The sequence below is a fragment of the Acinonyx jubatus genome, chromosome X, assembly GCF_027475565.1.
Source record: "Acinonyx jubatus isolate Ajub_Pintada_27869175 chromosome X, VMU_Ajub_asm_v1.0, whole genome shotgun sequence".
NCBI lineage: Eukaryota > Metazoa > Chordata > Mammalia > Carnivora > Felidae > Acinonyx > Acinonyx jubatus.
Window position 1 is genome coordinate 40,025,999 of NC_069389.1, and position 12,863 is coordinate 40,038,861.

Sequence of the window (12,863 nt, forward strand, 5' to 3'; positions counted from 1 at the left end):
CTCAATATGTTGTTTAAGAACGTTGACTCCACGGTCAAGTCCCGCCTTCATGACTTTCTAATTCTCCAACTGTAGACGACTCACTTAGACTCTCAAACTCCAGCTTCTAATCTGTAAAATGGGGATAACGGTACCTACCTCATGAGGTTGTTATCATGCTCACAGTGAGGGAATCCATGTAAAGATGCCTGGCATGTAGTAAATGCTCAATACATTGTAGCTATTTTAAAAAAAGTTTACTTATTTTGAGAGATAGAGCAAACATGCATGTGTAAGCAGGGGAAGGGCAGAGAGAGAGGGAGAGAGAACATGAGCAGGGGTGGGGCGCAGAGACAGGGAGAGAGAGAATCCCAAGCAGGCTCTGCGCTGTCAGCACAGAGCCCAACGCAGGGCTAGAACCCATGAACCGTGAGATCATGACCCGAGCTCAAGCCGAGCTGGACGCTCAACCAACTGAGCCACCCAGGCGCCCCAACTTTAGCTGTTTTTAACAATGTCTTCCCCTGGAAGGAGCATCTCTTGTGACTTACCCCTTGTAAGACTTGAAAGCTGTCGTTGTTGGGTGGTGGGTCTTGATCGGGGTCAACACCGACTCTAGAAGTCGCCAGGGAGAAAGACAAGGAGAAAAACGGAGAGTGTTAGCTTGGACCGTGGCGGCCATGCTGGCGGCAAGTAGCCAAGAGGGCTGACCATCTCCCGGAAGCGGAAGGAGTAGTTAGCTAAAAGAAGAGGAAGGCCGCCATGCAAAAGTCGTGAGAAAGAGGTCACATACCATGCCAGAGCCCAGGGGGCAGAAGAGGCAAGAAGTCCCGTGTGCTCACACCCTACCCTGGCCTCTGGGGAACGGCACCAGATGGTCCGAGTTATCCGAGGGGGGATCCCGCTGCCCCCCACCTTTTCCTTTCTGCTGCTTCCTCCCCTCTGCCCTGACCTTTGAATTCCCCAAACATCTGCTACGGGATGTTTCACATGTCCAGGGAAGTGCTGGAGGAATTCATAGTGAACACCTAGACGCCACCGTTGATATTTTGCTGGAGTTTCTTTATCGCATATCTAGCCATGTCTCTATCGGCTAATTTTTCAGAGGCATTCAAATAAAGTTGCAGCCATCCGTACACGTTGCCTCAGTACCCGAGCGTGCACATCATTAACGTTTTATCCTGGTGGCCCCCGTGTCCTCCTGCAGCAGAGACGACCTGAGAACCGGCACATTCGAGATCAACAACTGAAGGCAGACGGAAAAGGCCAAGTGGCGAGATCCGCTCAAATCCCATGTGTCTACTGGGGTTGAGCTGCCCTGTACCTTCCTCACTCGGAGGCAGAGAGCTGTGATGCCCATGACACGGAGAGCATGGGGAAATGGGGGAGAAAACAAAGAGGCCAGGAACATTCTCTGTCTTCCCTCACTCCCTCGGGTGCTGCAAAGAACTGTAAACTGAGAACGCGGCTTTTTTTGTTTTTTGGGTTTTTTTTTGGGGGGGGGGGCAGGTGTAACTTGAGCTTAAAGGGAGGTACCAAGTGGCCTCAACCAAGGGTCTCTGCAGCCCCGTGTGCACACCTTACTTTTCTCCCTCTCCCTCCCTCTTTCCCACCTGTGAGGCCACGTCACGTCTTGAGAAAAGAGACGAATGGAAAAGGGGAATAGAGGACAACCTCCTCGCAAAGCCAACCTCTGCCCTGTCTCATTCCAGGTCTGTCCGGCACTCACCCAAGGCGTGGAGCCCTGGAAAGGGGCGCTCTGGAGGGAAAGGGGACAGATCTCCCAGATGTCACGGAAGGCGGAGTTGAAAACCACAGGATGAATGCACACATCTGGCAAATATTTGCTATTCTAGCTAAAACTTCTACTCTTCTAGCTAAAACCTAGTGTACCTGACACAAGAGTTCCTCCCTACGGGCCTGGGGCTTGGGAGGACCTTTGCAGGGAGTTAGATGGACTTTGCTCTGTGTCTAGGAGCTGCCTCCAGGCAGGAGGTTCTGAGGCTTGGAGGCTTGTTGTCATCACCGGACGTTATCCGGGGGACCTCCGCGCAACAAATCTCACAGAGATTTTCTGACCGGAAATCCGTCCAATTAAGGGGCCTCAGGGCTGCCCCTTAAAAACGTCACACCAGGGCCTCCATGTACCCGATGTGTCTAATGCATCAGAGTGCTAGAGGAGGGGTCGCATATGGGCTTCCTCGCTCTTGATTTTGAGCCCTCACCTGTTTTGGAGACTCTGAATGAATGAACATACAGTTCGCAGACAAAAGTCCTCTGTATGGTGAGTTTGTCAGCATTTGTAAGATCAACGGCTAGGAATCCAGTATGAGGCCTTGCTCTTTGGCTTCTACAGCAGCACGAAGCCACTTAATGGCAGGCTAGTTCACTTGGATGAGCTCCCCCATGCAGACTCAGAGGGGCGGAGCAGCGGTTACCCCGGCATTTTTCAGACGGCCTGCCAGAATGCCAGGTGACACAGCAGTCCTCGGCCTAACCAAAAGGCCTAACCATACCGTGGGGCAGGAGCAATGAGATTATGGGATCTGAAGGGCATGGAATGCAGTATGGCCAAGGACATGGCGGCCCAGACCTGCCCCTCATAATCTCTCCTTTCTGTACTGTGAATTTCGAAACAGGTGTAATGAGCCTTCATAAGTGGCTTCTATGTCAGCAAAGATGAAACAAATGGACTTTGCTGGCCTAGATGAAACAGGAAGGCGACGGGTAAGAGAAAAGGTCACGTATGCCCTGTATTACGATAACGAAAACAAAACCAAATACAATAAAAGCTGCCACATGAAATTTAGCCCCCTCTATTCTTTTGACGAATCTCTATTAAGAGGAAAACAACTTGTTTCACAAGAATCAAATTCTGTGGAACAAGAGCTGCTTAGAAAGACTAGGTGGTGACTATTCTCACTCGAGTCCTGGCAATGTCAGTGGAACTCTTTCTCCTGGGCCCGCCGTGGCCAGGCCGGAATGCAAAACAACAACGCACAACACGTTGAAAGGACTTGATAAACTCACAAAAGTAGGGCCACCTTAACCTCATCTCAAACCCGCAATGTTCAACATTTTGTTTGGGGGAACCTGGGAATGATTCCAGATCCACGCTGTCCAGCAGAACGTTCTGCAACGATGGTAGTGGTCTACATCTGCGCTGTCCAATGTGCTAGCCACGGGCCACATGGGGCCGGCCACTGAGCAGTTGAAATTTCACTCAGTTTCACACCAAAAGAGAAAACAAAGCAAGCAAACGAGTGTGCTCATTCTGGAATGAATAAATACAGAAAGAAGGTGAATAATTTCCCTTCTGGTCTAAGTACCTTGGGATCAGCTGCTGTATAAAATGCCATGAAATGCCAGGAATTTTAGAAGTGTTCCACTTTAATTGATAACTTTTCAAAAATTTGAATGGCTGAGGTCCTAAATAATTGGAGGACCATGAGACACATACCTTCATTGAAAACCCTGAACACCAGATCATAGTCGGAATTCTCGAACGTCCCAAGGGTAATAACTTGTACTTTGCCCAAAGGACCTTCCTTCCTGAAGGTGGGATATTTCAAAAGAAAGGGTTTCCTCTGCAACTTAACTGGTACCTACAGTCAGGTCTCCAAAAGTTAACGTGTGTGTGTGTGTGTTTGCGCATGCATGTGTATTTTAAACAGTAGAGAAAAATGTGAACCCAGGGAATTTAACAGCTTCCTTTAATTATATGCACATCATTACAGTATATCTGGAGCCCGGTGATATCGTGATGAACATGCCTGATGACAGGCATCGCTATTCTCTCTGCTGCCCTCAGTGACGTACTTTCACAGTGGCGAGAACAGAGTTCAAGCCTATTCTGCGCTGGTTTATCTACCAGCATTGAGAATCAGATCAGGAAGGAAAAAAAGAAACATTCAAGTCTTTGCTCTGCTTGCTCAACATTGCCACTCTTAAGCCTAATCCAATCGTAAACTTGGATGAACACTGAGAAACAAACTGCATTAAAAGAGTCTTTATCTTCTGGTTTAAAAAACAACTCTTTTTTTTAAACCAGAAGATAAAGACCTTTTGGGATGAGCACTGGGTGTTGTATGGAAACCAATTTGACAATAAATTTCATATACTGAAAAATAAATAAATAAAATAAAATAAATAAAATAAAAAACAACTCTTTTTGTATCTTCTGATTCACCATAAGGTACAAGTACACAAATACAGACTTAAAAATCTAAGAGAGTGTTGGTGCTTGATTAAGACTGATTCTCCAGTCACAGCGGAAATATCAAATGCTAGTTCTCTTGGGGCGCCTGGGTGGCTCAGTCAGTTAAGTGTCGGACTTTGGCTCAGGTCATGATCTCCTGAGTTTGAGCCCCGGGTTGGGTTCTGTGCTGACAGCTCGGAGCCCGGAGCCTGCTTCTGATTCTGTGTCTCCCCCACTCTCTCTCTCTCTCTCTCTGCGCCTCCCCCATTCGCACTCTGTCTGTCTGTCTCTCTGTCTCAAAAATAAATAACCATTAAAAAACAATTCTAGTTGTCTTCAGGAGTTAAAAGCCTTGTCTACTAGACCAGAAACAAGACTTTGTGGGAAAAGATCCGTGGCTCTGAAAATGGACTGCTCTCAACGCTAAGCTCAGTGGTAAAAGAAGGGAGAGACACTTGCCATCTCCGGCCTTGGTGTTGACACATGTTGTCCAATATGCAGGGCAAGGGGACAGAATCTCAGGAACACCGACACATCAATCAACCCAGAGAAAGGGCGGGAAAAAGGGTTAGACGTGACCCGACCTCTTGCCCTTTTGCTGGAAGGGGCAGGGGGGTGGCACACACAGGGAAGAAGAAAGAGACAAAACAGCATGGAGAGAAACATCTCAGGTTAGGAGGAGGAGAGAAGCCAGGCCCGGTTAATTGGTTTCTGAGGACGCCCTTGTGTCACCTGAAGTACTGTGAGCGGCGTTCGTTCTGGTCCTCTTCGGAGGGCTCCTCGACGCCAACTCTGGGCAGCAGAAAAAGGGAGTGTGAGTGTGACAGGGACACGGGGGAGCCAGGAGCTACGGACACGGGACCGGGACCATGCCCATCAGAGAACAGGCTGGCTCACCTTGAATATAAATCTGGACCCTCTCTTCAGCTGTCCCCATTGGCTTAAACCCGGAGAGGCCGAGGGGCCACCAAACTTAGATTCAAAGCAACAATGGTAGGAGCTAGCTCAAATGAGGATCGACTCGGAAGGAAGACGAGCCTCTCAAGATATAACGGAAGGACATCAGAGGACTAAGTGCAACGCACAGGTGATGAGTTCCTACTTTTCAGGAATTCATCTGTTTCATAAAGCAAGATCCATCCGTAGGAAAACCGGGAGACAAAGTTGTCACTAAACACACACTTGAAGTGTTTACACGTATTTTGACACATATTGGACAGAAACAGCAAAAAGTAAACCATGTTGTCCACAGGTTTGACCTGAAGGTCAGCAGCGCAACTGCTGCTATTCTCTGTCTTGTGCCTTAGAGCTGGCACGGCCCATCTGCACCTTCCTTAACAATTTCTGGGTTATTCAGGGTTCATTTGAACTTTGCCATCGTGCTCTAGGAGCAGGGTTTCACCATCTTGGCGCTGTTGACATTCTGGGCCCTGGCCTCTGCCTACCAGGTATCAGTAGCATCCCCCCTGCCCCGTTGAGGCAACCAAAAATATCTCCAGACATTGACAAATGTCCCCTGGGAGGCAACCTGCCCTTGGTGGAGAACCACTGAGCTAAATCATGTGCAAAACCAATTAGGGGTGCTATTGCCCCCATGGGTGTGAAAATTGGTTCTTAGGAGACAAAAAAAACCCCTTTAGATATTACAGTGGTTTCTAGCCCTCTGAAGCGTGATAGCACATAAACAGGTACATAGCAGATCTGTGGTATTAAGTTTTCACTGGAAGAGGTCTTTGGGAAAAAGATATTTTTGAAGGACTCCCTGTGGGGGGCGTGGGGGGGGGCAATAATGAAAACCAGGAGGGCAAAGACAATGCCCAAACTCTCATGCTACTAACATCCCCTGAAATATATGAGTGAGAATGTGATGCTTCTTCAGGTGCTACTTTTAACTAGTCACACGTTCAGAACGTGACTTAAACCAGACTCTGTATTTTACGGGACCATTGAAAAAGCGTAACAAATTCCAGAAAAGCGAGCCGACGCCACCAGTGTAAGAGTCACTAATGACCAGAACAACAGCAAGCGTAGCAGTACTAACGGTGATAGAAGAGCTAAAATACAACAAATGCTTACCCTGTGCCAGACGGTATGTTTAATGAGCAAATTCTTTATCACATTTATTTGTCGTCACATTTTGGCCTCACGCTAGTGTCCCCATCGAAACCGGTGAGGGAGAGTGAGTTGACGAGCCTCAATAAGTTGCCCAAGGTCACAAAGGTAGAAAAATGGTGGAATCGCGATGGCGGCGTAGGAGGACGCTGGGCTCACCGCGCGTCCTGCTGATCACTTAGATTCCACCTACACCTGCCTAAGTAACCCAGAAAACCGCCAGAGGATTAGCAGAACGGAGTCTCCGGAGCCGAGCGCAGACGAGAGGCCCACGGAAGAGGGTAGGAAGGGCGGCGAGGCGGTGCGCGCTCCACGGACTGGCGGGAGGGAGCCGGGGCGGAGGGGCGGCTCGCCGGCCAAGCAGAGCCCCCGAGTCTGGCTTGCAAAAGCGGAGGGGCCAGACGGACTGTGTTCCGCGTCTGGGAGGTCATAAGTGAACAGCTCTGCTCCGAAAGCGGGAAGGCTGGAGGACAAAGGGAGGGAGAGCTGCTGAGCCCCCGGACGACAGAGCTCAGTTTGGTGGGGAACAAAGGCGCTCGCCAGCGCCACCTCCCCCGCCCATCCCCCAGCCAAAATCCCAAAGGGAACCGGTTCCTGCCAGGGAACTTGCTTGCTCCGCGCACAACGCTGTGCTTCTGCTGAGCCACCCCTCCGGCAGCGGGTCTGACTCCCTCCCGCTGCCACAGGGCCCCTCCTGAAGTGGATCACCTAAGGAGAAGCAAGCTAAGCCTGCCCCTCCTGCCCCCGTGCACCTTGCCTACCCACCCCAGCTAATACGCCAGATCCCCAGCATCACAAGCCTGGCAGTGTGCAAGTAGCCCAGACGGGCCATGCCACCCCACAGTGAATCCCGCCCCTAGGAGAGGGGAAGAGAAGGCACACACCAGTCTGACTGTGGCCCCAGCGGTGGGCTGGGGGCACATATCAGGTCGGACTGCGGTCCGGCTCAGCAACTCCAGTTATACACCACAGCACAGGGGAAGTGCCCTGCAGGTCCTCACCACGCCAGGGACTATCCGAAATGACCAAGCGGAAGAATTCCCCTCAGAAGAATCTCCAGGAAATAACAACAGCTAATGAGCTGATCAAAAAGGATTTAAATAATATAACAGAAAGTGAATGTAGAATAATAGTCATAAAATTAATCGCTGGGCTTGAAAACAGTATAGAGGACAGCAGAGAATCTCTTGCTACAGAGATCAAGGGACTAAGGAACAGTCAGGAGGAGCTGAAAAACGCTTTAAATGAAATGCAAAATAAAATGGAAACGACCACGGCTCAGACTGAAGAAGCAGAGGAGAGAATAGGTGAACTAGAAGATAAAATTATGGAAAAAGAAGAAACTGAGAAAAAGACAAAAAAATCCAGGAGTATGAGGGGAAAATTAGAGAACTAAGTGATGCACTAAAGAGAAATAATCTACGCATAATTGGTATTCCAGAGGAGGAAGAGAGAGGGAAAGGTGCTGAAGGTGTACTTGAAAAAATCATAGCTGAAAACTTCCCTGAACTGGGGAAGGAAAAAGGCATTGAAATCCAAGAGGCACAGAGAAGTCCCTTCAAACGTAACTTGAACTGATCTTCTGCACAACATATCATAGTGAAACTGGCAAAATACAAGGATAAAGAGAAAATTCTGAAAGCAGCGAGGGATAAACATGCTCTAACATATAAAGGGAGACCTATAAGACTCGTGACTGATCTCTCTTCTGAACCTTGGCAGGCCAGAAAGGAATGGCAGGAAATCTTCAATGTGTTGAACAGAAAAAAATATGCAGCTAAGAATCCTTTATCCAGCAAGTCTGTCATTTAGAATAGAAGGAGAGATAAAGGTCTTCCCAAACAAACAAAAAGTGAAGGAATCCGTCACCACTAAACCAGCCCTACAAGAGATCCTAAGGGGGATCCTGTGAGACAAAGTACCAGAGACATCACTACAAGCATAAAACATACAGACATCACAATGACTCTAAACCCGTATCTTTCTATAACAACACTGAATGTAAATGGACTAAATGCGCCAACCAAAAGGCATAGGGTATCAGAATGGATAAAAAAACAAGACCCATCTATTTGCTGTCTACAAGAGCCTCATTTTAGACCTGAGGACACCTTCAGATTGAGAGTGAGGGGATGGAGAACTATTTATCATGCTACTGGAAGCCAAAAGAAAGCTGGAGTAGCCATACTTATATCAGACAAACTAGACTTTAAATTAAAGGCTGTAACAAGAGATGAAGAAGGACATTATATAATAATTACAGGGTCTATCCATCAGGAAGAGCTAACAATTATAAATGTCTATGTGCCGAATACGGGAGCCCCCACATATGTAAAACAATTACTCATAAACATAAGCAACCTTATTGATAAGAATGTGGTAATTGCAGGGGACTTTAACACTCCTCTTACAGAAATGGACAGATCGTCTAGACACACGGTCAATAAAGAAACAAGGGCCCTGAATGATACATTGGATCAGATGGACTTGACAGATATATTTAGAACTCTGCATCCCAAAGCAACAGAATATACTTTCTTCTGGAGTGCACATGGAACAAATCAGGAGACTATACATGCTGGCGAGGATGTGGAGAAACAGGAATCCTCTTGCACTGTTGGTGGGAATGCAAATTGGTGCAGCCACTCTGGAAAACAGTGTGGAGGTTCCTCAAAAAATTAAAAAATAGAACTACCCTATGACCCAGCAATAGCACTGCTAGGAATTTATCCAAAGGATACAGGAGTGCTGATTCATAGTGGCACATGTACCCCAATGTTTATAGCAGCACTCTCAACAATAGCCAAATTATGGAAAGAGCCTAAATGTCCATCAACTGATGAATGGATAAAGACATTGTGGTTTATATACACAATGGAGTACTACGTGGTAATGAGAAAGAATGAAATATGGCCCTTTGTAGCCACGTGGATGGAACTGGAGAGTGTGATGCTAAGTGAAATAAGCCATACAGAGAAAGACAGATACCATATGGTTTCACTCTTATGTGGATCCTGAGAAACTTAACAGAAACCCATGGGGGAGGGAAAGGAAAAAAAAAAGAGGTTAGAGTGGGAGAGAGCCAAAGCATAAGAGACTCTTAAAAACTGAGAACTGAGGGTTGATGGGGGGTGGGAGGGAGGGGAGGGTGGGTGATGGGTATTCAGGAGAGCACCTTTTGGGATGAGCACTGGGTGTTGTATGGAAACCAATTTGACAATAAATTTCATATATTGAAAAACAAAAAGCCAGAAGACAAAGCTGAAAATGAACGTAAATGCTAATTTACTACATGCTATAAAATAGTCTAAAAAGAGAAAAAAAAAGAAAAAGAAAAAGAAAAAGAAAAAAGAAAAGAAAAGAAAAGAAAAGAAAAGGAAAGGAAAGGAAAGGAAAGAAAAGGAAAGGAAAGAAAAAATGGTGGAATCAAGGCTGCGACACCGAGGCTCTTAGACCCAGGAGCCCAATTCCCTCACCTCACAGAATCTGCCCTTTGATTACATGCTGGCGTCCTTAAAGTCTCTTAAAATAATCCAGTTACAAATGCTATTACATAAAGAGCTCAGGGCTTTTCTCTGCCTTTATTCTTCAAGTTATCTCGCAAAGAGCTTTATCGTAAATTCTCTGTGTCACAGGATTACCCTTACTTGTCCTTGAGTGTTTGCGTTCCTGCACACTGGGCTATGAAGGGCAACTGCTCGTTGGACTGTGTCACTTGAAGCGGGGGCTCCAAAGAGAACAGCCACCATACCGCCAAAATGTGCTCTGGGCACATACGAGACTCCTCTGCTGAAGCAATCCTGTGGTCACTTTTTTTTTTTAATTGCCAAAATTATGTCCTTTGTGAATAACAACACCTGCTCAAGAGACTAAGAAAAATATGCAGTCTGTGCATTAACGGAAAACCATTGGAGCATTTTTGCTATTATGTTTTAAAATATCAATCACGACCTACCAGTTTAGAAAGGTAAGCTGGATTTCTGGAAAGCAGAGACCTGCCTGTGGGTTTGTGTTGCATTCGTTTTTATGTTATGGACAGATGAGAATTTAGCCATGGTTAAAAATCACAACTAACTCCCAAGGGGCCCTTGGGTGGCTCAGTCGGTAGAGCATCCGACTTCAGCTCAGCTCATGATCTGGCGGTTCGTGGGTTCGAGCCCTGTGTTGGGCTCTGTGCTGACAGCTCAGATCCCGGAGCCTGCTTTGGAGTCTTTGTCTCCCCCTCTCTCTTTCTGCCCCTCCCCCGCTCTGCTCCTCTCTCTCTCTCTCTCTCTCTCTCTCTCTCTCTCTCTCTCTCAAAAATAAATAAGCATTAAAAAAATTTAAAAACAAATCACAACTAACTCCTAATTATTTATGGTGGAACTCTGAGACCCACCCTGGGCTTCTGATGTTGAGCAGCCACTTAACACCTCATCAGGGCCTCTGTCAGCAGCCTAGAGAAGTAAGGAACAAGTAGGTATTAAGTTTACCGAGGTCGCGGAGGTCAAAACCCCACACTGAACTTCACGGGGTTTCTGAATCAATTTAGAATAAGAACCTGGTTCACATAAATGATTCATGGCCATCAGGTAACATCACAAGCTACAGGCCAGAAAAACCAATCAATCTCATTAGTTTATTTGTGAGGGAATGTCTTTCCGTGTAATCTCTACATATGTCAGTTTCCACACTTACGTAATCACTATTTATACACATCAGGAAAATGCAATGAACTAATGCCATGTGTATTTTTCACCAATTTGCTTCATGACGCTGTCTGGGTGAAGTTGGTCAGAAAGAAGGAAAGAATAAAGATAGGGGCAGAAACCGGAAAACGATATAGAAAATCAAGGCAGTGAAAAGCTAGCTCTTTGAAAAGATCCACAAGGTTGACAAACCTCTGGCAAGACTGAGAGAAAAAAAGAGAAAGATACAAATTACCAATATCAGCAGCAAAACAAGGGATATCACCGTAGAGCTCACAGACATCAACAGTTTCACAAACTACCATAATTCAAGTAGGAAACAGATCATCTTAATAGCCCTATAAGTATTTTTTTTTAATGTTTATTTATTTTTGAGACAGAGAGAGACAGAGCATGAACGGGGGAGGGTCAGAGAGAGGGAGACACAGAATCTGAAGCAGGCTCCAGGCTCTGAGCTCTCAGCACAGAGCCCGACGCGGGGCTTGAACTCACGGACCGCGAGATCATGACCTGAGCCGAAGTCAGACGCTTAACCGACTGAGCCACCCAGGCGCCCCAAATAGCCCTATAAGTATTAAAGAAATTGCCTTCACAATTTAAAAGCTCCTGAAAAAGAAGTCTCCAGGACCGGACGATTTTATACGAGAATTCCATTAAACTTCCAAAAAGAACTAACACCAATTCTACACAATCTCTTTCAGAAAACAGAAGAGCAGGGAACATGCCCCAGCTCATTTTGTGAGGCCAGATTACTCTGATACCAAAAACAGACAAAGGTAGTACAAAACAAGAGAAAACTACAGACCAATATCCCTCATGAACACAGACCACAAAAATCCTTAACAAAATAACAGCTAATAGAATTCAGCAGTGTATTAAAAACTCATACACCACGACCAAGTGGGGTTTGTCTTAGGGAAGTATTTTAACTAATTGATGTAACCCACCATATTAACAGGCTAAACAAGAAAAATCATATGATTATATCAGTAGATACAGGAAAAGCATTTGAGAAACTTCAGCATCCGCTCATGATTAAAAAAAAAAAACCAACAAAACCTCAAAAATCTAACAATAGATAGAAACTCCCTCAACTTGATGAGGAACATCTACAAAAACCCTACAGCTAATATTATACTTATTGGTCAAAGACTGAATATTTTCCCCTTACGACTGGAAACAAGATCAGGATGTCAGCTCATGTCACTGTTACTCGACATCATATTGAAAGTCCTAGCCAGAACAGTAAGTCAAGAAAGGGAAATAAAACGTACACTGATTGCAAAGGAAGAAATAAAACTGTCTCTGTCTGCAAATAATGTGATGGTCTATGTAGGAAATCCCAAAGAATTTATAAACAAAACCAAACAAAAGCCTCCCAGAGCTAACAAACGAGTCCAGCAAGGTCACAGGATACGAGATCAACATACAAAAACCCACTGTATTTCTATATCCTAGCAATGAACACATGGAGCCTGAAATTGAAGACAGAATAACATTTATCATTGCTCAGAAGAGAATAAGTACTTAGATACAAATCTCACAAACCATGAATAAATGAAGAAACGTGCCGCGTTCATGAATTGGAAGACAGAAAACAAGATGGCAGCAACGAGAACAGCTACGAGAGTTTTGAAAAAGAATAATGTGGGAGGGCTCCCTCTACCTGATGCTACAGCTTATTACATGACTATAGTTATCAGGACAGTGTGGAGGGGTGACCACATTCATCAGTGGGGCAGAATACAGACAAACCCACGTGCATCGAGCCAGCTGATTTTTGGCAAAGGAGCAAAAGTAATCCAACAGGGTAAGACTTGTCTTTTTAACACATTGTGCCAGAACAACCGGGTGGCCAATAGGCAAATAAAAAAGATAATAAAACC

The 12,863-nt window shown here is 45.9% G+C and overlaps 1 protein-coding gene across 2 annotated transcripts in view; it reads right to left on the bottom strand.

The window, feature by feature from the left end:
- SLC9A7 (solute carrier family 9 member A7) overlaps window positions 1-12,863 on the bottom strand; it is a 125,166-nt gene that overhangs the window by 19,802 nt on the left and 92,501 nt on the right. The window contains exons 13-14 of one of the 2 annotated variants that reach the window (XM_027053967.2): window positions 4,910-4,969; window positions 531-594 (exon numbers count right to left, since the gene is read on the bottom strand). In XM_027053967.2, the coding sequence (XP_026909768.1) occupies window positions 531-594; window positions 4,910-4,969 (124 nt within the window). The remainder of the gene's footprint in view (window positions 1-530; window positions 595-4,909; window positions 4,970-12,863) is intronic. The other variant, XM_027053968.2, reaches the window with a different exon arrangement.